This window comes from Geotrypetes seraphini, chromosome 4, assembly GCF_902459505.1.
Source record: "Geotrypetes seraphini chromosome 4, aGeoSer1.1, whole genome shotgun sequence".
NCBI classification, from domain to species: Eukaryota; Metazoa; Chordata; class Amphibia; order Gymnophiona; family Dermophiidae; genus Geotrypetes; species Geotrypetes seraphini.
The window spans coordinates 248,809,803-248,835,978 of record NC_047087.1 but is presented as its reverse complement, the minus strand read 5'-3'; the positions used below and the strand labels follow the sequence as shown (position 1 = coordinate 248,835,978).

The following is a 26,176-nucleotide window of genomic DNA, read 5'->3' as shown; positions in this document are numbered from 1 at the left end:
GGCACTATATACCAGAGAAATCCCTGGTAGGTCCCAGGGAGAAGGGACTCTTTGGGGAGTGTGGGAACTAAAGAGAAATTGTAGAGTATTGTTGGGGAGTCCAAGGGTGACTTCGGGAGGGAGGGGGGCGGGCATGTCTACACTTCATTTAACACTGGCCATTTTAAGATGGCCCCTGGATCATCAGGCCACATAAAACTCATAGCTTATGATCCTAGACAACAAAAATAATGCCAGCTCAAACCTTGAATTACTTTTCCATGATTACAGCTTGTAAATCTCAACACAAGCTCCATTATTTTATTTGCATACTAATGAGGCACTCTGTACGCATTTGCCTGCTTTGTATCTCATTATGTAGCCTGTAATGCTGTAAACTAATGTGTGTTATAGTCAAATAACACTTTTTAAAAAATAAACCTGCAGTAAGCACTAGTGCATGCTTACCACAGCTGAAAAGAGCTTACAATGGGATGCGCCGAGGCATCCCACAGTAATTTTGCAATAAGCATGTGGAAAATAGGTGCTAGAAAAAATATTTTTTCTCTGGGGGAAGCAGAGTGGTTGTTTTCGCACTAATCAATGTGTTTGCATTCCCAAGCACTAAATGATTAGTACGCAAGCTCGTAGTTCCTGATTCTATAAAAAGTGCCTACCACTAAGATCGATGTGCCTAGCCAATCTAGGCTCCTAACTTATTTCTTTAATTGGTTCAATCAGTACTTGCCTTTAAAAAACAATTTAAAAAATAATTTTTGGGTAGGTGCCTGACTTGGTAGGCACAAAGTAGGCATCTACACTGAGATGCCTACCTGAAAAGTAGGCTGGTTAGTGGCAGAATTTGGGCCTAATATACCGGTGCTTACCATTATGATGCCTACCGGCACCTAAGTTGAGTTAGGCACTGCCAGGCATGATTCTACAAGTGATGCCTAGCAGATGGCAATCATGCCAAGCAGTGCCTAGCCACTATGCACCATTTATATAATCAAGGCCTTACCGCCTTCAAAACAGGTGGCGGTAAGGGCTCATTCAATAATGGCAAAAGTTAGTGTGTGGAAATTCATTTGGAAATAGAAAATTGGCTGTGCTATCAATGGTGTTAGCTTGCGGAAAAGATTCAAAAAAGGTCACACTGTCAACTTTTTAGCATAGCTTAGTAAAAGAACCCCTTAGATTTTTATCCCATTCTTATTTACATAAGCCCTAGGAAGGGTTACAAAATAACATACAAAAAAATAAAGGTAAATCCATCACCCAACCCCAACAATCCAAACACACACACACAGAAAAAGGGTATTTGCAGTCACACTCAAAACCTAACAGGTAGAAACATAATGGCAGATAAAGGCCAAATGGCCCATCCAAATTGCCCATCTGCAGAAACCTATGGTACTTTGTGTGTCTAAATGCTTTGAAAATGAGCCCCTTGGTCTGCTATGAGATGAAACATGATTATGTTAAGATGGTCACCTCTGTAGATGCCCAAAAACGTTTTACTTGTTCCAAAACTGCATGCATTATAATTATCAAACTATTCCACCAAAAAAAATTCCTTTTCATGCTGGTGTAAATATCTAATCCAGAAAACACACACACAAAAAAATATATATTTTTGTTCCTCATGTTGGGATTTTTCCAGTTATTTTTTTTCCTTGAATTAAGTCTCATATAGTCTAAGCAGCAAAGGAAAATACCAAGTACCTCCCACCTTGTCCCAAGTACACTGAAAACAATTATCTTGTCTAATACTATGATAATAGATGGAGATAAACCTGATCCTCATTGCCAGTTAGTCAGTACTGCAGCTAAGAGCAATACTGTGTTGAGGACAATGATCAACATGAGACTAGTCAATCCTCTAGTTACATGATTCATGAACAGAAAGCGTAAACACCACACTATTAGAGGAAAATACACATTTTTTTAAGCGTAAATCTTTAAATTTCATGGAAATTTTTAATGCCTTTTTCCATTTATAACACATTGATGGGCCTCCTATTTCTCAACTATTACTCAACAAGAAGGATGATTCTCATTTCATGTTGAAATTTACACTGCCCTTTCTGTCACATTTTATTACTGGGAATTATGAAAATGATGATCAGAAATGGAATCATAAAACCAATACTATAAAAAATAGAATATGTATTTTTAAATCCTACTGATTGAACTCAACATGCTCTTACTCCCTTTAGAAGAAAAGGCAAAGGGACCCTGAGGAGTGTATAAAAACTTCAAACTTTTAAAAAGTTTTACTTTTCTATTAAAAAAAATATCTTGTACATAAGGGAAGAATCTTTTCTGGGCTTCACACTTCTTCCAGCTTGTGTGTTAACCCTACAACACTGCAACCATATGAAGTTTAAAACTTTTTTTTCCATTATTAGGTAAACACGGATGATTTTATAGCACTCCTTCGGACTCTTGCTCCCTCTTCCTTCAAGAGTAAAAAGGACCCATTCTGTGAATTAACAATTTTAAAAAATATTTCAGCATAAAAGTTATCAATCTATCTGTGTCTCACTGATCCTTTCAGGTACTCCACATTTAGTAGTTTCAGAGGTATAACAGTGCTTGAGGGATTACTCTAAGTGCAAGATGGATTCTATAATAATTTCATCCATCCTGAGCAATCAAATGGTTTACAAAAATAAGAAATCTCCTTTCATGATTTCCTTCAAGCACTGTCACCTTTTCCTAACTTCTTAATGAGTTAATTTACCATGTAGTTTTCCTGAGTAAGATTATAAAAAGTTAAACCCTTCTACCAGTCATACAAAGGCAGACATCCTATTGCAGGATCACAATACATACCAAGTTAAATAGCTCTGCAAGAGCAGAAACTTTTATATTTTGTTGTGCTTCATTATTGGCCCTTCACAACAAAAAATATGAAGAATTCAATAATCTAAAATATTTTGTAGCACAACAATCAAATGTTTCAGCCCATATATATACCCTTCATCCTTCGTGTTGCTAGGAAACACATGAGCAAAATCTATCATTCGCACTTCCACCTCAGCATTCTCTTTTAGCTCCAGGGGTGTACTGCAGAATACATTTTCCAGTTGGGGTAAAATGTTTCCATTTAAGTGCTCTTGTGAAACACAAGCACTGTTGTTCCATAATGTACCTTGCTCCAGGTTTTCTACTTGCTGTGAAACCTGACTACGGTCCCAGTTAGAGCATGCCTTTTTGTGCAGTCCATACATTTTAGACAAGTTTTTGTCTATACAGGACTCCATTTTTCCATTCTCTGTAGGACATGTGACATGAATGTTGTTGTTACACTCCAGTACTTCTCCATCTGCCATTTGTCTTTTGGGTACAACTACTTTCTTCATCAATATTCCATCGCTCAACCTTCCAATCTGCTGACAAGAACCTTCATAAACAAACAATAATGAACTTGCATAAAAGTGAAGCTTGTCATGGCTCTCAAACCACTGTAGAATTTTCTGAACTTTTTGAATGCTGGCAGCAACAGCGTCTTTTCTCAAACTGCAACCATTATGAAAAAATCTTGAAATACCTGAAAGTATTCAATAAAAAGGTAATTATGGCAAAGTCATTATGACCACAGGTGACCCTATAAAACAGACCAGCAATGCCCTAAGAAATGCTCAACAATATATCCTCCAGTTTCTTTTACACTAGTTTTGTATCATGGGACATAAACATTGCAAATTAGCCAAACATGAGCATAGCATCAAAGTACCACACTGCTGTCAGTCACTAAATATAAAACAAACTATGCAATCATGATTCATTTTCTTTTACTCTTATTTCAACAGCTCAACAAGATTATAAATCAACAAGTATGGAAAATATGAAGAGCAAGGCTCAGGGAATCATTTCCAATCCCTCTGCATATATCAACAAATTGAGTGAGTTGGGTATAGGTGGATCTGTACTTAATTGGTTTAACAATTTTTTAGTAAAAAGGAATTATAGCATGCTGAAGGATGGAACTTTTTCTAGGAGCTGGGCTTCATTCTGTGGAGTGCCACAAGGCTCTTCTATTTCTCCTACACTTTTTAATATTTTTATGAGTACTTTGCAAAAAGTACATTTGTCAGCCAAAGTTTGTATATTATCCTATGCTGATGATATTTTTTTATTAATTCCATTAAGCTCAAACAAGGAGGGCATTTCAGCTAAGATCACTGATTGCATGAATAGAATTAGAGATTGGGCTCCTACTATTAAGCTGACATTGAATGCAAGTAAGATAAAGGTTCTTTGGTTTCACAATTCACTATCTTCTGTTCCTTAATTTCTTACTCTATAATCAGGTACTACCCGGCAAATAGATAAAGGCCCCAATTCTACAAGCTGCTCCCAACTTTAGGCATGGTTTAGACATTCGATTTAAGTGGTTAATGAGCGATTTAAGAGTCTTAACAAGCGTTAATTGGGACTTAGATGGAGTTAGACGTCAAGTAGGCGTTCTCAGAATACAGACGCAAGGTAGACGCGAATTTTGGGAAAAGTCACGTCCATGTATCTAGATGTGGGCATAACATAGGTGTAACACTGGCGTAACATTAGCGTGGTTAAGGGTAGGCACCAAACACTAGTTGGGCAGCAGACCGCATCTAAACATTGCGGAAATTGTAGGCGAATGAAAAGCTGGTCTAAGTATGGTTTATGCTTGGTTTCTGCTTGGGCTGAACGCGAGTTTCTATGAGCAGAACATAGACGTGCTTTGGACTTCCGAAATGATATTTTCTACATAGACTTCAGGAATCTGTTTTTTCCCCTCCTAATAGATTTAATAAGCTACCATATCAATAGGGAACATCAATACAAACATATTGCATGCAAAACATAGTACTTTTCTGCCCAAACAGCAAGATGATTTACTAATTACAGCACCTTTGGCTTTCTTGCTTAAAAAGAACCCCTTTTTTCTCACCAAACTGTGTTGCAATCAGCTCTTGTTTGAAAGCAAAGAAAGAACATGAAAAAGATATAAATATTGCACACATTACTTCATTTCTCAAAGCTTAAAAATAGAAAAATCAGATACAGACCTTATTTTCCCTCATTGCAAAATGGAGCTGTGCAGCTGCACAAAGCTGACCTCATTGTGAGATCATCAAGGTGCACCTGCAAGGTAGAATGCCACATTTAAAAGATGCACTGGGTGTTGAAGTTTCAAGTTTTATTTTGTCTTGAACAAAAACAAAAGGAACTGACCCCAAAATATCCACAAAGAAGAAAACCCAACACGGTCCGCGTTTCGACAAAAAGTCTTCTTCAGGGTCCCTGGGGGTCCTATAAAGGTGACTATGTGGGAAACAATTATGTGGTGAACCGGAAGTGAGACACTGCTTGAAGAAGACTTTTTGTCGAAAAGCGGACTGTGTTGGGTCCTGTATCCCTAGTGGACTAGGTCCTTTAAGACTCTTATGTGGATGATTTACTTTTATGTGGATGAAATTATTTTATGTGGATGATTTTAGTGTACCTTTGGAACTTTGATACTTTCAAATAAAGTCCATTTGGGAACATCGTCACTCCACAGAGTTTTTTTGGTTTTCTCTTTATTTTGACTTGATGAATCGCTTATTTACTTTACTAAGCGATTTACAAATTTAAAAAAGGTATAAGCATATACTAATTTAGTCATTAAATATAATGGGTTTAACTGACAGACTTGCAGACTAACAGTTACATAAGATAAGAAGGGCAGAACTACAATTAGAATATAAGAGAAGACATGAGTGGAAAGAACAATAGGGAGGGGAGAGAGTAAAAAATAAAAAAGGACTAAAATGAACTTTAAGCATAGTTAAAGATAAAAAGCGTCTTTAAAAAGAAAACTCACAACCTCTGCAAGATCAGCACAGGATTTTAACACATTGAGCTACAACACCTTCCACTCCAGTTTCTCTGACTCCCCTGTCATATCATAGCTTATGACCTGCTTAGGAATGATATCACAGTCACTACAAAGAAAGCATTTCTGGCTCACCAAGTTAGTGCACCTTGTTGCACCTTGTCCATCTTCTCAAGCTCACCGGTTCAAATCCCACCCTCACCTTCACTCATTTTAACAGCTTCCTAAGCTCTCACAGGAGTGTATATATGGTGGACTTTGCTGTTTTTTTCAACAGCATTGTGCAATTTGCAGGCACATTTATTTAGATCTTGCCACAGTTAGGACATCCTAAGCTCTCATGGTAAGAAACCTCTCCACTGACTGAAAGAAGCCATTTGTGGCTCACCAAGTTAAAGTGCCTTGTTGCATCTTGTCTATCCTCTCCAGCTTACCAGTTCAAATCCAACCCTTGCCTTCACTCATTTTAACAGCATCCTAACAGCTCTCATAAGTGGTGGACTTTGCTGTTTTTCATCAGCATTCTGCAGTTTGCAGGCACAGGTGCATCAAATACATTCATCTGCTCTCAACTACAATCTATTGTGGTAGGAATGTATTTCTTTTTATGCAATATCTACAAAGGGCAACAGGTATAAGAGTTTAATAAAACTTCAGAGGGCTTGGACAGGTGTTGAAGGAAGGGACATGTTTTGAGATGTATCCTAGAGACATTAGTATTTGTAAATTCAGCTTGGCTTTAGAATTGCGGGTGTGGATTCATGCCTGAGGAGTGTGTTGGGGTGAGGGTTTAGGATGAGAGAACAGGCTGCTTTAGACATCTGAGAATTGCTGCAGATCATTTTAAAGCTCAACCCAAAAATGAGTAATTAAGCTAAGGAATAGCCAAAGAGTTTTAAGGTTTTCTGGTAGAAAAATGAATATAAAATATTTGATAACCGCACTCAAGACTTGAATCCCTGACATATGGAAGATAAAAGCAGTGCCTTAAGGCATAGAGCTATAAAGAGAACTTTCTTTAGAATTTGGTAGCAGAGCCTCTACAGACTAAGCAGATAAGAAATGGCTTTTTGTCAAAGCTTTGAGAAGTGAAGGAAATGATTAAAAGTCAGTACAGGGGTGTTTGCCCAAATCACACCTAAAGCACGCCCAATCAGATTTGAAAGTTTTCTGGCAGGAAGTCCTAACGGTGCCTATGACGTCAGACGCTACGTAGGCGTGCTTAGTATAAGGTCCATCAGAGCAGCGTTTTCTCTTTTAGGACTCCTATTCTGTGTTATTGCATATGCTGATTTCTGAGACCTTACCTTTCTTGATTATCTTTTAACATTTTCTTTCATATATCTGCCACAACTCTCTCCATTTCCATTTCCAGGACCATTAGCAGCTATACTGTAGTAATTTGCAATTGAAGTCTTTCTAACCTTTTTCATCTTTCCAGGTGAATATGCTGCACCTATGCAAGGAACTCCTTTCTAGCAGCTCAAGATACCAAATCCACATGAGAATGATATATTACTTAGGTTTCTTTATTAGAAAAAAGCTCAGGCAGAACTGATTTCTTCTTTTGAACTCCCATTCTGTTTTATTGATTATGGTGATTCTCCACTAACTTTTTGTCCTCCTGATATCTGCCACAACTCTCTCCATTCCAAAGGGTCATTAGCAGGTCTGAGAATTAGTGATGATAAAAATTGGTTCCAGGTGTGTTGGCTGAAAAAACACCCATGTTGTTTGAAACTTTGAAAATGGATATGCAAGTTACATGAATATGTGGAACCTATAGCAGTGCTTTTCCTCATAGAACTAAAAGTAAATCTTTTTAGTCATAATTGTTAGGCATCCTTATTATAAAAAGGGAACAGTGTTTGTGTTTCTGTTCATTCTAGCTGTTATTTTGAGACTGTGCTGTGACATATTCTCCCACAACTTCTGCTTTTTATTTTTGGCACAGATGTCTTTCTAATATTTTCCCTCTTTTCTTCTGATTTCAGGTTCCCAGAGGGGCTAATGACTCCCCTTGTATTTCCCAGAGGCCAGAGCAGGTCTGTTAAAATTGGGTTAGCACACCAGCTTGCACCTGGCCAAAGAGCCAGCAGCTCAAATACCAAAACAGAAAGAATAGGTGAGAATGATGCACTGCAACCTTTTGTTTGCCCTTATGATGAATTCTTACATTTTCACAATATTAACATGTTTCACACTTCTTTTTCGTTCAGACGGGTGTAGTTATTGATGATCTTCTGAGAGAACAGTAAATTGGTGAGTTTTAGGCTTTCTTTTACAAAGGTGCGTTAAATCAACGCATGCACTGTTAATGTGTGCATAGGATAACATGCACAAGTTAACATTTACCATGCGCTTAAAGTGGTGCCATTTAGGGCGCCGTTAGCGTGTGCTAAATGTTAACGCTTGCATGTTATCCTATGGAGGGATTAGCAGTTAGCACATGTGTTGATTTAGCGCACCTTTGTAAAAGAGAGCCTAAAACTCACCAATAAACTCTAAGAAATAAAATTATTATTATTATTATTATTAATTTGTCTCAATCTATCTTCCTTTTTCTACAGCCTGCCTTCTCCTACCAGGAGCAGATTATGGGACCTTAACAATTCTACCACAGTAACAACTTGGACCTAGGAGTGGCTTACTCTGCATACCTGTCATCCATCTCATCCAACTGCAGTTGCCTGATATTACACTTGTATGCTGCTTTCCTAGACTATCCAATAAAAATCTTAAACCATTTTTCACCTTGTGCTTATTTACATTGAGTGTTTCCTTAATAAGCACCACTTCAGTTACTTCATTACATTGACCTTTGTCTTATCTAGTGTTCCATGAGGCCCAGGCTGCAAAGGAGAGAAGTGGAGAGGCCCTTAGGGGGTGGCAAACATGGTAGCTGGCATGGCTCCTGCCTCACAGCCTGCAACCAGCATAATATTTGAGAAAATGAGATTATATGAGAGCTGGAGAGAATGAACAAGGTGCCTTAACTTGGTGAGACAGAAATGGCATCTTTCAGTCAGGGGACAGGTTTCCAACCCTGACAACTTAAGATATACTTAACTGCAGCCGTTATGGCGTGCTTCTGGCGCTCCGCTACAGAGCCACAAGCACGCCGTAGCTACTGCCATAACGACGCCTAAACGGAACAATATAATCAAACCTGAATTGTTTTGATTTTATGGCTCATTGTGTAGCACAGTGGTTAGAATGAAGCTTGGCGTGTGAGCCTGATGTGGATTCGACTCCCTCATGTACTTCTGGTGACACAATACTCATTTTAACAAAAATTACAAGCTACAGACCAATCAAATCTAATTTTCATCTCAAACAGCACAACATTAGCAATAAATTCCAAAAGTGGAGTTTGCAATCGATAAAAACAGCAGTATTTGAATCCATGTCAAATTTATTCAAACATACTTGGTATTCTGGCTTTTGGGACAATGAAAGCAGTGCTTTAAGCCATTGAGCTAACAGTCTTTTGTCTCAGCTAACTGTGATATGATAGCTAAGCAGATGATACCTTAGCAGATCACTAAGCTATGATATGACAGGGGAGACAGAGAAACTGGAGTGGAAGGTGGTATAGCTCAATGAGTAAAAGCTCTGTGCTGATCTTGCAGAGGTTGTGAGTTCAACTCCTGGACCGTCTTTTACTTGTGGCATTGTACCTTGCAGGTGCACCTTGATGATCTCACAATGAGGTTAGCATTGTGCAGCTGCACACCTCCCTTTGCAATGAACTAGAAGCCACATTCAGGTCTGTTCTGTGTTTTATTCTGTTTTTAAGCTTTGCCAAATGAAGTTATGGGCTTTCTTTTCTTTGAAGAATGAGCTGATTGCAGCAATTAGTGAGAAAGAAAGTGTTATGTAGAGAAAGAAACCCTAAAGGTGTGATTTTCATGTGCTGTAATTAGCTAATAGCATTGCTTCTTTAGGCAGTTTTAAATACAATATGCTTGTATGGATGTGTCCTGTTTATGTGCTGGCTGAATCACAGAATAAAATCCCTGAACTGTATTTAGAAGATCACTTTGGAAACATCCAAAATCTGCCTAAATCCCATTAAGAGAAATGTCTATCTAAAGCCCAAACAAAGCTCAACGGATGACCTACAGGGTTTCCTAAATAGCATCTATCCGAATGCCATCTTTCTGAAGCCTAAACCACTTCTAGCTAAAGCCCAAACAACGTTCAAAAAGCTATTTTTTACACTGCTTCAAGTAGCTCAGTTTACAATTGCTATACAGCTTTCTATGTACCACAGTGGTTAAAGTTACACCCTTCTACACTGCTGTTTCCAAATCAACCCCCAGCCAGTCAGTACCTCTCACTGAAAATGAAATATCATAATTATCGTTTTAAAGATGGCATACTGTGTTACTTTTTTTTCGTTTTTATTATGTTAAAGCTTACAATCCTGACATAATGAAGAAAAAGAATATGACAGGGCAGTACGATCAAGCTTGTGTTGTCTTCTGGCATCTATCCTAGCAGAATTAACTGCCTATACTTCAACTATCCAGGTATAGACTGGAAACTTGGAAACTCAAAATGTGCTAGGAAGACCGGATTCCTGGAGGCTATACAGGACTGCTTCATGGAACAGCCTGTCAGAGAACCGATGAGAGGGAATGCCACTCTGGAGCTAATCCTTAATGGGTTAAGAGGACCTGCAAAGGAAGTGGAAGTAGTGGGACCGTTGGGAAACAGCGATCACAATATGATCAAGTTCAAAGTTGAAGTAGGAATAACGAAGGGAAAGAGAACCACAGCGACAACTTTTAACTTCAAGAAAGGAAACTACGAAGCGATGAGGGTAATGGTAAGGAAGAAACTTAGGAACAGCTCAAAGAAATCGCAGACTGTAGAGCAAGCCTGGTCTTTATTCAAGGACACGGTGAGCAAGGCGCAAAATCTGTATATCCCCAGATTTAGAAAAGGATGCAAAAAGAGCCAAACAAAAGACCCGACGTGGATAACTAAAGAAGTGAAGAAAGTGATAGGAGATAAGAAAAATTCATTCCGGAAATGGAAAAGCACAGTTACTTACCGTAACAGGTGTTATCCAGGGACAGCAGGCAGATATTCTTTACGCATGGGTGACGTCACCGACGGAGCCCACGGTACGGACCTTTTTACTAGAAAGTTCTAGTTGGCCGCACCGCGCGTGCGCGAGTGCCTTCCCGCCCGACGGAGGAGTGCGTGGTCCCCAGTTAGTATAAGCCAGCTAAGAAGCCAACCCGGGGAGGAGGGTGGGACGTAAGAATATCTGCCTGCTGTCCCTGGATAACACCTGTTACGGTAAGTAACTGTGCTTTATCCCAGGACAAGCAGGCAGCATATTCTTTACGCATGGGTGACCTCCAAGCTAACAAAGAGGGAGGAGGGATGGTTGGCCATTAGGAAAATAAATTCTGAAGTACAGATTGGCCGAAGTGCCCATCCCGTCTGGAGAAAGCATCCAGACAGTAGTGAGAAGTGAATGTGTGAACTGAGGACCAGGTGGCCGCCTTGCAGATTTCCTCAATGGGTGTGGAACGGAGGAAAGCAACAGAAGCGGCCATAGCTCTTACCCTGTGGGCCGTGACAGCACCGTCTAGTGACAGACCGGCCCGAGCGTAACAGAACGCGATGCAAGCTGCAAGCCAGTTGGATAGCGTCCGTTTAGAGACCGGTCGACCCAAACGATTCGGGTCGAAGGTCAGGAAGAGCTGAGGGGACAAGCGGTGAGCCCTTGTACGATCGAGATAGTAAGCCAGGGCACGCTTGCAGTCAAGACTGTGCAATGCCTGTTCTCCGGGATGTGAATGAGGTTTCGGGAAGAACACAGGCAAAACAATGGACTGGTTGAGGTGAAAAGCTGAGACCACCTTTGGAAGGAATTTTGGATGGGTGCGCAGAACCACCTTGTCATGGTGAAAAATAGTGAACGGTGGATCGGCAACCAGTGCATGAAGCTCACTAACCCTCCTGGCAGAGGTGATGGCAATGAGGAAAAGAACCTTCCATGTCAGAAATTTGAGCGAAGTTGTGGCAAGTGGCTCAAAGGGAGGTTTCATGAGGGCAGACAAAACCACATTCAGGTCCCAGACGACCGGAGGAGGCTTCAGAGGTGGTTTGATGTTGAAGAGGCCCCTCATGAATCGGGAAACCAGAGGGTGAGCCGTGAGAGGTTTTCCTAGGACAGGCTCATGAAATGCCGTGATGGCACTGAGATGGACTCTGATTGAGGTAGACTTGAGGCCTGCGTTGGACAGGGAGAGTAAGTAGTCCAGAACAGTTTCCACCGCTAAGGAGGTGGGATTGTGATGATGACGGAGGCACCAAGAGGAGAACCTGGTCCACTTCTGATGGTAACATTGGAGGGTGGCCGGTTTCCTGGAGGCGTCCAAAATGAGACGGACAGGCTGAGACAGATTTCCTGAAGAGGTCAGCCCGAGAGAAACCAAGCTGTCAGGTGGAGGGAAGACAGATTGGGATGTAGTAGAGACTGATGTTGCTGTGTAAGTAGAGTAGGAAACACAGGCAGAGGAATGGGCTCCCTGGAGCTGAGTTGAAGTAGAAGGGAGAACCAGTGTTGACGAGGCCACCGGGGAGCTATGAGGATCATGGTGGCTCCGTCCCTGCGGAGTTTGGATAAAGTCCGCAACATCAGAGGTAGAGGAGGAAAGGCATAGAGGAACCGATCCGTCCAGTCGAGAAGGAATGCATCCGGGGCCAGACGATGAGGAGAGAAGAGTCTGGAGCAGAACTGGGGCAGCTGATGGTTGTGAGGAGCTGCGAATAGGTCCATCTGCGGAGTGCCCCAGCGAGCAAAGATGGAGTGGAGCGTGGGAGGATCCAAAGTCCACTCGTGAGGTTGAAGGACGCGGCTGAGATTGTCGGCCAGGGAGTTCTGTTCGCCCTGGATGTAGACCGCCTTGAGGAAGAGACTGCGGGCCGTGGCCCAGGTCCAAATACGAAGAGCCTCCTGACAAAGGAGGCGAGATCCTGTGCCGCCCTGTTTGTTTATGTAGTACATGGCGACTTGGTTGTCCGTGCACAGGAGCAGAACCTGAGGACAAAGAAGGTGCTGGAAGGCCTTGAGAGCATAGAACATGGCCCGTAGTTCTAGAAAATTGATGTGATGTCGACGCTCCTGTGGGGTCCAAAGACCCTGGGTGCGTAGGTCTCCCAGGTGAGCTCCCCATGCATAAGGGGAGGCATCCGTGGTGATGATCATGGAATGTGGGGGCAGATGCAACAGAAGGCCCCTGGAAAGGTTTGAGGAGTTCAACCACCATTGTAGAGATCGCTGAAGAGATGATGTCACAGAGATGGGATGAGAAAGAAGATTCGAGGTCTGTGACCACTGGTCGGCCAGAGTCCATTGAGGTGTCCTGAGGTGGAGTCGTGCTAAGGGAAGCACATGCACCGTTGATGCCATGTGTCCCAGGAGGACCATCATCTGTCGAGCTGGGATGGTGTGATGAAGGAGCACCTGATGACAGAGGTGGAGCAGAGTCCGTCGACGATCGGAGGGGAGGAATGCCCTCATTAGTGTGGTATCGAGAACTGCTCCGATGAACTGAAGGCGCTGTGTGGGAAGCAGATGCGACTTGGGGTAGTTGATCTCGAACCCCAGTAGATGGAGAAGAGAGATGGTATGTTGAGTGGCTTGTAGCACAAGAGGAGACGTAGGAGCTGTCACTAACCAATCGTCCAAGTAGGGAAACACTTGGAGGTTGTGAGACCTGAGGAAGGCCGCCGCCACAATGAGGCATTTGGTGAACACCCTGGGTGATGAAGCGAGGCCAAAAGGTAGCACCTTGTACTGATAATGGCGATGGTGCACCTGGAATCGCAGGTAGCGACGTGAAGTTGGATTGATTGGTATGTGAGTGTAGGCCTCTTTGAGGTCCAGGGAACATAGCCAGTCGTTGTGAGAGAGATGAGGGTAAAGCGTGGCAAGGGAGAGCATTCTGAACTTCTCCTTGACTAGACACTTGTTGAGGTCCCTGAGATCGAGAATGGGACGAAGGTCTCCTGTCTTTTTGGGTACCAGGAAGTAGCGGGAGTAGAATCCCTGACCCCTTTGATCTGGAGGTACTTCTTCGATGGCATTGAGAAGGAGGAGGGATTGAACCTCCCTCAGGAGGAGGGGGGTTTGAGTTGAGAGAGAAGCAGACTCGACGGGAGGATTGTCTGGCGGAAGAGTCTGGAAGTTGAGGGAGTAGCCGTGGCGGATGATGTTGAGGACCCACTGGTCCGATGTGATGACCTCCCAACGGCTGAAGAAAATGTGGAGCCTGCCTCCGATTGGCTGAGGAAGAGGCAATGAGGGTGGAAGACTGGCTAAGCCCTGGAGAGAGGAGTCAAAAGGGCTGAGAAGGTTTGGCAGGAGGAAGAGGCTTTGCAGGTTGATTAGGCTGGGCACGAGCCTGGGTGTGTTGGTGCTGGCGGGCCCGCCTAGGTTGCTGTGCAGGTGGGTTGAGCGGTCTGGCAGAGAACCGGCGTTGATATGATGTCTGCGGTCTATAAGGACGAGCAGGAGGAGTCTTTTTCTTTGGTTTAATGAGAGTATCCCATCTGGTCTCATGGGCGGAGAGCTTCTGAGTGGTGGTATCCAGGGACTCTCCGAATAGTTCATCTCCCAGACATGGGGCGTTGGCTAGACGGTCCTGATGGTTGACGTCTAGATCAGAGACCCTGAGCCAGGCCAGGCGGCGCATAGCCACAGCGATGGCAGATGCACGGGAGGAGAGCTCAAAGGAGTCATAGACAGAGCGCACCATGAACTTCCTCAGTTGAAGCAGGCTGGAGATGTGCTGCTGGAAAAGAGGGACCTTGTGCTCCGGCATGTATTTTTGCATGGAGGAGAGTTGCATTACCAGATGTTTCAGGTAGAAGGAAAAATGGAAGGAGTAGTTGTTTGCCCTATTGGCAAGCATGGCATTTTGGTAGAGCCGTTTGCCAAATTTGTCCATAGTTTTTCCTTCTCTGCCAGGAGGGGTGGAGGCATACACACTGGTGCCCTGAGTCTTTTTCAAGGTGGATTCTACCAGGAGAGACTCGTGGGGCAGTTGGGGTTTATCAAAACCTGGGATTGGTATGACCCTATAGAGACTGTCCAATTTACGGGGGGCCCCAGGGACAGTTAGCGGGTTCTCCCAATTTTTATAAAAAGTTTCCCGTAGGATATCGTGAACAGGTAACTTTAGGAACTCCTTGGGAGGTTGATCGAAATCCAGAGCCTCCAGGAAAGCTTGTGACTTTTTGGAGTCAGATTCCAATGGCAAAGACAAAGCCCCTGACAACTCCCTGAGAAATTTAGAGAAGGAAGATTGTTCAGGTTTGGAAGTGGTCTCGGGTGCGGAAGGCTCTTCGTCCGACGACGATGCATCCTCCTCGGTACCGGGGGGGGATTCTTCCCATAGGTCCGGGTCTCTGACATCGGTGGTTGCGTGTCGAGAGACCGGAGTGGACGGGTCGGCATGGTGAGTCTTAGACAAAGACTTGCCTGAGCGTACCGAGACATTCCCTGGCGATGTAGACCTGTGTCTGTCCCGATCCCGGGAAGAACGGTGCCGGTCTGGGTCTTGGGAAGACCGGTGCCGGTCCGGGTCATGGGAAGACCGGTGTCCTGCTCGGTCCCGAGGAGGATCCGTCGTCGTTAAGGCGACTGGCTCGTGCGGTGCCGAGAGAATGGGCATGGAAGAGTCCATAGGTACCAATGGAGTGGATACCGGTTGGACGGTGCGGGGCTCGGGCCGGTCTGGTACCGAGAGCAGCGGTGCCAAGATAGATGGTAAGAGCTGCTGAAGTTGCTGGTGGAGTTGCTCTTGCAACTTGTCCTGGAGGATGGCCGCAATGCGGTCATCCAGGGGAGGCACCGGAACCACTTTTTTCTTTTTTGGTTCCTTGGGTGCCGCTCTACACTCCGGCGATGAGGGAGCCGATGACGAGGCACTCACCGATATCGGAGTGGAGCGTTTCTTGGCCCGGCGTGGAGCCGAGAGGACTGGTGCCGTCCCCGAGGTGGGAGGGCGCTCAAGGGTGGAAGGCTTCTTAGCCGGCTTACCTGGCGCCGGAGGCGCCGACGTCGTCTCAGGCGGCGTCGAAGTGGTCGGTGTCGATTTCGACGGTGCCGCAGATGAAGATGTCGAATCCATAGACGGGCCGGTGCCGAAAAGTAAATTCTGTTGGATTTGACGATTCTTCAACGTGCGCTTTTTAAGAGTGGCACAGCGGGTGCAGGAGTCCGCCCGATGCTCTGGTCCCAGACACTGCAAGCACCAATTGTGTGGGTCAGTGAGGGAGATCGGGCGTGCACACCGCTGGCACTTCTTAAAGCCTGGTTGCGGGGGCATGAATGGAAACACGGCCTCCGCAAAATCAAACCCCGAGGCCTGGATCGTGGCAATAGGCCCCGCCGGGGTAGGAACGAAAAAATAAAACAAAAGAAAGGTTTTTTTTTTTTTTTTTTTTTTTGGAATTGGGAAGAAAAAAGTACCCGAAGGTGAAAAACCGAAAAAAATAACGCGAGCGGGAAGGCAAAAGGAGGATTTCAACTCTGTTGAAAAAACACACGTCTTCTTCGCTCCGCGGAAATGAAGAAACTGGGGACCACGCACTCCTCCGTCGGGCGGGAAGGCACTCGTGCACGCGCGGTGCGGCCAACTAGAACTTTCTAGTAAAAAGGTCCGTACCGTGGGCTCCGTCGGTGACGTCACCCATGCGTAAAGAATATGCTGCCTGCTTGTCCTGGGATAAAAGGACAAAACCGGGGAGAACTAGAAAGAGCACAGGAAGCATCAAAAAGAATGTCACCTCGCAGTTAGAAGAGCAAAAAAAGAATATGAAGAGTAGCTAGCCAGGGATGCATGAAATTTCAAACCGTTCTTCAAATATGTTAAAGGGAAGCAGCCAGCAAGGGAGGAGGTGGGATCGCTGGATGACGGAGATAGGAAAGGAGTGGTGAAGGAGGAAAAAGAAGTGGCAGATAGACTAAATATGTTCTTTTCATCAGTATTTACAAAAGAGGACACATCCAAAGTGCCGGAATCTGAAAAAATCTTCAAAGGAGATCAAGCAGATAAATTAACATCCATAGAGGTAAGCCTTGAAGATGTACACAAGCAGATAGATAGATTAAAAACTGACAAATCTCCGGGCCCGGACGGAATCCACCCTAGGGTATTGAAAGAACTAAAGGAGGAAATAGCGGAACTACTACAGCAGGTTTGCAATCTATCCCTGAAAACAGGCATGATCCCGGAGGATTGGAAGATAGCTAATGTTACGCCCATCTTCAAAAAAGGATCGAGAGGCGACCCAGGAAACTACAGACCGGTAAGTTTGACTTCAGTTCCGGGGAAGTTGGCGGAAGCGCTGATAAAAGACAGCATCGATGAGCATCTAGAACGGAACAAACTGATGAAAACAAGCCAACATGGCTTTTGCAAGGGAAGATCGTGCCAAACGAACTTATTGCATTCTTCAAAGGAATTAAACGGATGGACAAGGGGGACCCCATAGACATCGTATACTTAGATTTCCAAAAAGCTTTTGACAAGGTACCCCATGAACACCTACTACGGAAACTGAAGAACCATGGGGTGGAAGGAGATGTACATAGATGGATTGGAAATTGGTTGGCAGATAGAAGGCAAAGGGTGGGAGTGAAGGGCCACTACTCTAACTGGAGGAGGGTTACGAGTGGTGTTCCACAGGGGTCGGTACTCAGACCGCTTCTGTTCAATATATTTATAAATGATCTAGAAACAGGGACGAAGTGCGAAGTTATAAAATTCGCAGATGACACAAAACTATTTAGTGGGTTTAGGACTAAAGAGGACTGTGAAGATTTACAAAGGGACCTGAACAAACTGGGAGAGTGGGCGAAAAGATGGCAGATGAAGTTTAATGTAGAGAAATGTCTTACATGTAGGAAACAGAAACCCGATGTACAGCTATACGATGGGAGGGCTGGTAATGGGTGAAAGTAGCCTAGAAAAGGAATTGGGGGTTCTGGTGGACAAGACAATGAAGCCGTCGGCACAGTGCGCAGCGGCCTCTAAGGCGGCGAACAGAATGCTAGGTATTATCAAGAAACGTATTACAACCAGAACGAAAGAAGTTATCCTGCCGTTGTATCGGGCGATGGAGCGCCTGCATCTAGAGTACTGCGTCCAATATTGGTCACCGTACCTTAAGAAGGATATGGCGATACTCGAGAGGGTTCAGAAAAGAGTGACACGATTGATAAAGGGTATAGAAAACCTTTCATATGCTGAGAGATTAGAGAAAATGGGGCTCTTTTCCCTGGAAAAGCAGAGACTTAGAGGGGATTTGATAGAGACTTATAAGATCATGAAAGGCATAGAGAAAGTGGAGGGACAGATTCTTCAAACTTTCAAAAACTATAAGAACGAGAGGGCATTTGGAAAAATTAAAAGGGGACAGATTCTGAACCAATGCTAGGAAGTTTTTCTTCACCCAAAAGGTGGTGGACACCTGGAATGCGCTTCCAGAGGGTGTGATAGAACATAGTACGGTATTGGGGTTCAAGAAGGGATTAGATAATTTCCTGAAGGAAAAGGAGATAGAAGGGTATAGATAGAGGATCACTATACAGGTCCTGGACCTGATGGGCCGCCATGTGAGCGGACTGCTGGGCATGATGGACCTCTGGTCTGACCCAGCAGAGGCACTGCTTATATGCTTATGTTCTTATACCAGAATTGCTATTCTTGTATGGCTCGTTGTCTAGCACAGCGGATTAGAATGAAGGTTAGCGTGTTAGCATGTCACATTTTTTCAACATTCACTCTGATGTTCCCAGTTCAAGTCCCAATGAAAATAATATATTATAAATATCCTTTTAAAGATGGCATACTGTGTTTAGATTATGTTAAAGCTTACAATCCTGAAATAATGGAACAGAATCAGTAAAAATACATTTTTACATATAACTAAATACATTGTAGGGACGTCCACCTGGTGTCTAGAAGTGGAAAAAAAAATTTTTGGAGACGCGTAACTGATGCCTATCTTACGTCTAAGTAACGTGGAGCATGACTTGCGCTTCACGGACATCTAAACCATACCTAAATTTAGGCAGAATCGGGGCCAAAGTGTCTAAAGTTTTGGGTATTCTTTTAGACTCTTCTTACATTTGAAGATCAGTTTTCTAATTTACAGAGGAAGATTTTATTCATTAAGAGAAAGCTTAGGCTTGCGAAGTTGTGCATTCTTGATCATCATTTTGCCCTGTTGGTTCAGATGTTAGTGTTGCCTTAACTTGGTTACTGTAATTCGTTATATTTGAACTGATCATAAAATTGCAGTTACTCCAGAATACTATGATTTTCGGTCTAAAAAGATATGAAAGTGTTGCATTAGCATATAAAAATCTTTATTGGTTATCAGTTGAGAGGCAAATTAAGGGCTCCTTTTACTAATCTGCGATAGCATTTTTAGCACACGCTAAACCCATGCTATGTGGCTAGAACTAACACCAGCTCAATGCTGGCATTAGCATCTAGCACGCGTGGCAATTTAGCACGCGCTTAAACCGCTAGCACAGCTTTGTTAAAGGAGCCCCAAGTTTAAATCAACTTGCATAGTTCATCGTATAGTACAGACTTCAGATAATCTGATTTTGCTTTTTTCTCATTTGCATTATTCTTACACCAGATTATGTGGTACTTTATTACTACATTTTCTACAGATTAGAGAAGTACGGTATAAACAAGAGCTCAGCTCCTCTTTTGCTTACACTGCTATTACAATTTGGAATAATCTACCTGTTTACATTAGGATGGTTATCAATTACTTAAGTTGCCTCAAAATTTGAAAACTTTTTTATATGGCTTGTATATTGCAACAAGTCATGTTATGATGATATTTTATTATCGATTGTTTTTGTATTTTCCCATAGATTTTACTGCCTCTTTGAATGTGGTATAGTGTGATTAATAAATTGTGGATTAGATTTATATATATCTCACCCCTCTTTCCTCCACTTGCTATATAGCATATGCCTCCTCTCTCACCCTCTATTCTTCCCCCATGTCCAGCATATCCCCTCTCTCCCTCCTCCTTCTCACTCCTGATGTGGACTTCAGGATTTCCCCTCAGATCACTCCTCCTCTCCTTAACCCAATCTATCAATTCCCCTCAAATCTCCTTCCCTACCTCCTACCACATCTTGCCAAATCCTTGGCAGAATCTTATACTTTCAGACCTTGCCATATCCCATGATCCACTCTCTCCCAGAAACAAATAGCATGAATCAGAGGAATGGGCCCCGCGAGTTCTTTTCCTGTCCCTGCCCCATTCCTGCAAGCTCTGTCCTCATCTGCACAAGCCTCAAACACTTTAAAATCATGTCTTCGAGGCTTGTGCGGTTAAGGCAGAGCTTACAGGAATGGGGTAGCAATAGGGACGGGGATGGGATAGATGTTTTGTCCCAGCAACGATCCAGGTTTCAGCATCTCTCTATGCCTTCCTCAGGGGACACTGAATTCAAATAAATGCCTGAAATTGCTATTACAGCACTGCGGTTACAGTGCAAATTACACTGACTTCTGGCATTGTTCCCGCAGCGACATGATAGCAATTTCAGGCATTCATTTATTACCAGAAGCGAATTCAGTGTCCCCTGAGGGACAGATATGCAGAAACCTGGATCCTTGTTGGGACAAAACATCTAAAGAATAAAGATACTGTTAGTTGAAAGGACATCTCCCTTGCCTTTCGTGTTTTTCTGTTTCCATAGCAAGGCAAGGCTTTTCTCTTTCTTATCCTGAAAACCAGACATTTTGACAGCTCATAAAGACTTACACCGAGGACCATCACTCAACTCCATACTCTATCTCAAATAAAATCCAATAAATTTAAGCATTTTTAAGATATAAGTCATTTTGTAGTAAAGAGGCATGCCAAAATGAGCATTAGGAAATTGGATTACAAAGGTATTTGATCAGACACGGGCTCTAAAATGTTTAACAAATGAAATAATTCTCCACACAAGCATATACAGATCTCATATAAAGCAAAAGCAGTTCACACTAGCTCAGTTTTAAATAAGACAAATTATAAAAAATAAAATGTTCAAGATCTTAGTAATCCAGTCCCTAACATTCTCTTCAAGAATCATCAGATTTTAAGCAAATGTTTACCATGTTATGTTAATTAGCTATGACCAATTGCTTATAATTTCCAAATATAAACTATATCTCCACTGGCAAATAAACATATTCTTAAATTCGAAACTGCACTAGAGTATAAATTTATATATGCTGAATAAATACAAGCCCCTACCATTGGTAATTTATATTCCTTACCATCTCGTATGGTTTCTTTAGTCAGACTCCTTCCATAGTGCTGGTTTTGTGTCTCATAACTGTCAGAATTAGCCTGGTAAACCTGAAAGAGAAGGAAAAGGTAGATATTCAGTTATACATTTATATTTATTAGATTTCTACAGCTAAAGAATAAGTTCTACTAAAACCTTACTAAAATTTACTATGATGCACATACAGTGTACTGTATATACTGGTCAGCACTGCCCTCTACTGTTTCTTTAGCAGCATGCTATCTGTGGTACAATATTAACAACTTTTTTAAAAATGTCAGCAGGTAAGAAGTATGGCTGTTAAAATATAGTTTTTATTTTACTGTGTCACTATAAGTCTAACATCATTATAAAATTGTACAAGCACCGCACATATATCTTAAGCACGGAGCACTGATGAAGAAGATCTAAGATATTAAACCACATAAAACTTCACGGTCCTGCGATATATAAACTGTTGTTATTATTATTATTATACTAGTGTTTAAGCCCGTTACATTAACGGGTGCTAGAATATGTCTGTCTGTCTTTCTTTCTTTCTGTGTCTCTCCCTGCCCCTGTCTCTTTCTTCCTTTCTTTGTCTCTCTCCCTCTCACTGTCTGTCTTTCTGTCGTCTCTCTCCCTGGCCCCCTTTGTCTATCTGTCTTTCTTTCTGTCTGTCTGTCTCCCTGCCTGCTGTCTTTCTGTGTGTCTGTCTTTCATTCTCATGCGCTGCCTGCCTATCTTTCTGTCTCTCTCCATGGCCCCCTTCTGTCTCCCCCCCCAAAGCAAACCAAGATTGCTCCCTGGCCCCCTTTCCCTATCCCCCCTTCCCCAATTCCCTGTGCAGCAGCAGCATTCCCCCTCTTCCCTGTGCAGCAGCAGCATTCCCCCCACTTCCCTGTGCACCCACCCCTTGCCTGCTCCCTATGTTCCCTTCCTTTTCCCTCCCCCTGTCCAGCAGCACCCCTTTCCTTCTCTCCCTGTGCATAAGCCCCCCAGAAATCTACTTGCCTCAGAAATCTACTTGCCTCAAAGAAAAGCTCTGTGCCGCGCTGTTGCTGGCCTCGGTGTCTTCTCTCCACTGCGGCCCGCCCTAGCGGAACAGGAAGTTTTCAGAGGGCGGGCCGCAGTGGAGAGAGGACGGCGAGGCCAGTGGCAGCATAGCGCAGCGCTTTTCAGTTAAACGCTGTGAGCGGGTGAGCAGGCAAGAGGGAGGAGGGGGAGAAATAGATGCCGGCAGAGGCGCCTGTGCTCCCCGTTCCGAATCAGCGGTGGAAGTGGTTTCTCTGGCGGTGATTAAGGGGGGGAGCGGGGGAGTCGCTGGCGTGTTCCCTGCCGCCGAGTTCTAAAACAGAATCCAGCCATGGATCAGAAAACACGGCGGCAGGGAACACGAAATCCTAAGTGCATATTGCAAACCAAGTTACTTGCAATCCAAGGTTTTACTATACATTCATTCATTTTATTGTCTACACTTTCTTCAGAGTATTTTGCATACTCTCCACACAATTTACTCTCCACACAATTAATAAGTATAGCATTTCCAACAATAAACATCTGTAGTTAAGAACTTTTTAAATTACACATATGATGCATTCCATTATACTTTTCTTTTTTTTTAAAGAAGTCAATATTGACTTTCAGGGAAAGGGTTGAAATTTTAAGCACTGTTCAGGATACAAGGAAAATATGACTCACTTCAGCTTTGCTAAACTAAGGCCTCCCTGTAGCTTTGCTTGCATTAGAGAAACACTAATTTCAGAAATGAAGAGACAGTAGTTTAACAAACAATGTACTTAATTAAACATGTTAGTTTCATGATACAGTTGTTGAAACCATACCAGTACTATATGTTAATACAAAATATTTGCCTCTGAAAGATATTCTGATATACAGTATATTATGTTGTTTACAGCCATTACGGGGACATCACCAGGTTGATAAAAAGCTGAATTTTAAAATCTTTAAACATTGAGGGCCCCCTTTTACAAAGACGCGGTAGCAATTCTCCCCTGGCAAATGCACCAAAGTCCATAGGAATTAAATGGGTTTCGGTGCATTTCCTGCAGGGAAATCACTTTGTATAAATATCCCTAAATCATCAATACAATGTTATAATGAAGAGAGCAAGGAAATTCAAGGTAAAGCAGAAAATTTTGAATTAAAAATTTTTTTTTGGGGGGGGGAAAAAAAAAAAAGAGTCATATGTTCAAAGAGAGAAGAAAATTGAGGGTAAAGATTTTTCTATTTACAGAGAAAAGAACTCTCTGGCCTGCTTAAATCATTCTGAATATCAGCCAGACTATCTTTGTATATGAGAACTATTTAGAGATAAAACAAAACAAAAAAAAAAGGAAATAAGATGATGCTTTTATTATTGGACTAACTTAATGCATATTTTTATTAGCTTTCGAGGGCAACCCTTCTTCTCCAGATCAGAAATCTGAAGGCTAATCAAAAAATGTTTTAAGTTAGTCCAATAAAAAAGTTATCACCTTATTTCTTTTGTTTTATTTCTATATATTACTTTTAAAAGTGGACTAACATGGCTGCTACACCATTTTACTCGATATGAGAACTGAAATCCAATTAAGAACTCTGGCACAGCATTTGTTTAAAGTTTAGAAAATCTCAACCTGTGAAGGTGAACATTATTAAAAATGTATATTTTAACAGTCACCTTTAAAATCTATTGAAAAGTTGTTCTAAAAATCAAAAATATTATCTAAATATATAAAATGCCACAGAGAATCTTCATGTGAAATAAAAGCGACTAGTACATGTGTCCGTACACATGGAGGTACCTGGATGCTTAAAGTAAATCTAACGCCTTATACTTTATTTATGGATATTTGCAGATGCCACTGTTTCAATTACTTTAAGAGTGCTTTCTTGTAATCTATACCTCATATGTCCTTGGCTGAATGGAGTCAGAAATCATGAAAAATATCATAGCAATATAGTAGATGATGGCAAAAAAACTCATAGCTTATGATGCAAAATAACATTCTTGATCATGATCCACCCTTGCAATTTTCAGGCACAGATTGTAGAAGCCTTCCTGGAATTGGACATATGCCCCAACTACTGGAGTTGAAGTCAAAGCCCACTCCAGCCTATTCAAATCTGTCTAGCCATAATCAAGGCACAGACTGTAAAATCTGTCCAGCACTGGCCTTATTTCTAGAGTTACTATCTAAACTCCACTATGTTTTGTTTTAATTCTACTCTCTTTCCATATATGAATCCTTTGTGCTTATGCTGCTTATTTTTTAACTGTTATCGTTTTGGTCTCCATCACCTCCTGCAGGAAGGTATACCAGGCATCCACCACCCTCTCTGTGAATATGTTCTTCCTGACATTAATCCTAAATTGACCCCTTGCACCCTCAGTTCATATTCTCTAGTTCTACTGCTTTTCTGGAAAGGATTTGTGTATTAATACCTTTCAAATACATTAAACTTAAAAAGAAGTGTGGAAGGGCATTTTCGATGCGACATCTAAATCTGAATGTGGACATTTTGCGGAAGACACACATAAATCCAGTGGTGAACAAGACTATTTTCAAAACTGCAAAACGTCTATCTTGGCCATTTTTCAGATGTACATCTATCTTTTTGAACTATTTAAAAAAAAAAAAAAAAATGGGTTAGGATATAGAATGTGGTTAAGTGTAGGTTGTGTCTTTACTAAACAAAGATTGAAACAGTTGGTGATGTTTACCAATGGTGTGATGTAAAAATGTGTGTGAATGATGAGACAAACAAACTAAAAGGTGACATATAGAGTAGATATGTGTGATGGGGAAATCGGACTTACCCAATTCAATAAGAAAAAAGGAAGAGAATGAGAGAATATTATCATGCATATACGTACTGTGATACTAAGGGCTCCTTTTACTAAGGTGCGCTAGCGTTTTTAGCGCATGCAGGAAATTACTGCACGCTACGCTTCTAGAACTAACGCCAGCTCAATGCTGGCCTTAAGGTCTAGCACGCGCGGCAATGTTTCACGTGCTATTCCATGCGTTAAAGCCCTAACACGGCTTAGTAAAAGGAGCCCTAAATGTCACACTCATCAAGAACCATACAACATAAAGCAATTGGCATTAAATCCTTAAAAACAAATAAGAGAAAATATCACTGGGTCAATTTGAAAAATTATGTAGACAAATGTGCGACAAAAGAAAATCAAAGAGGGCTGAGCACATATGAAGAGAACAGTCCCGAGCCCATATGTAAATATAAAACAGACTTGAAAAAGTACACATGGTAACATAGCACTGATTGTAAATAAAATGAAATGTGATCCAAGAAGAGATTAGGATAAACAGTCAAATGCATGAATGAATTTAGATTCGCGGTTAAGGGCAGGGAGGTTTGTCAGACCGGGGCTGTTGTCGGTCGGTCGGTTGGGAAAGCGCCACAAAAGTAAGGGGACCTGGCCGGCTGTGCTGCACTCGGGGCGGGAGAGAAGGAGGGGGGAGAAGGACGCTGAAAGCACTGGGGAAGACAAAGGGGTGGAGAAAGATGCTGAAAGGCCATGGGGAAGACCGGGGGGGGGGGGGGGAAGGACATTGAAAGCACTTGTGGAAAACAGAAGGGGGAGAAGGACGCTGAAAGGCCATGGGGAAGACGGGGGGGGGAAGACACTGAAAGGACATGGGGAAGATGGGGGGAGAAGGACACTGAAAGGACATGGGGAAGACAGGGGGAGAAGGACACTGAAAGGACATAGGGAAGACAGAGGGGGGAGAAGGACACTGAAAGGACATGGGGAAGACAGAGGGGGGAGAAGACGCTAGCAAGGAAGAAGACAGAGATGCCAGACTATGGGGGGAGCGGAGGGAAGAAGATGGGTGCCAGACCAATTTGGAAGGGGGGAGAAAGGGAGAGGCACAGTAACAGAGCAAATGGAAGACGCAGAAGGAAGAGAGACAGTGGATGGAAGGAACTGAATGAGAACATGAGGAAAGCAGAAACCAGGCAACAAA

The 26,176-nt window shown here is 42.7% G+C and overlaps 1 protein-coding gene across 2 annotated transcripts in view; it reads right to left on the bottom strand.

Annotated features, from left to right (window-relative positions):
* Positions 1–795: 795 nt before the first annotated feature.
* IPMK (inositol polyphosphate multikinase) overlaps positions 796–26,176 on the bottom strand; it is a 77,280-nt gene continuing 51,899 nt past the window's right edge. Inside the window, exons 5-6 of one of the 2 annotated variants that reach the window (XM_033943635.1) lie at positions 21,190–21,271; positions 796–3,535 (exon numbers count right to left, since the gene is read on the bottom strand). In XM_033943635.1, the coding sequence (XP_033799526.1) occupies positions 2,904–3,535; positions 21,190–21,271 (714 nt within the window). In that variant the 3' untranslated portion in view covers positions 796–2,903. The remainder of the gene's footprint in view (positions 3,536–21,189; positions 21,272–26,176) is intronic. The other variant, XM_033943634.1, reaches the window with a different exon arrangement.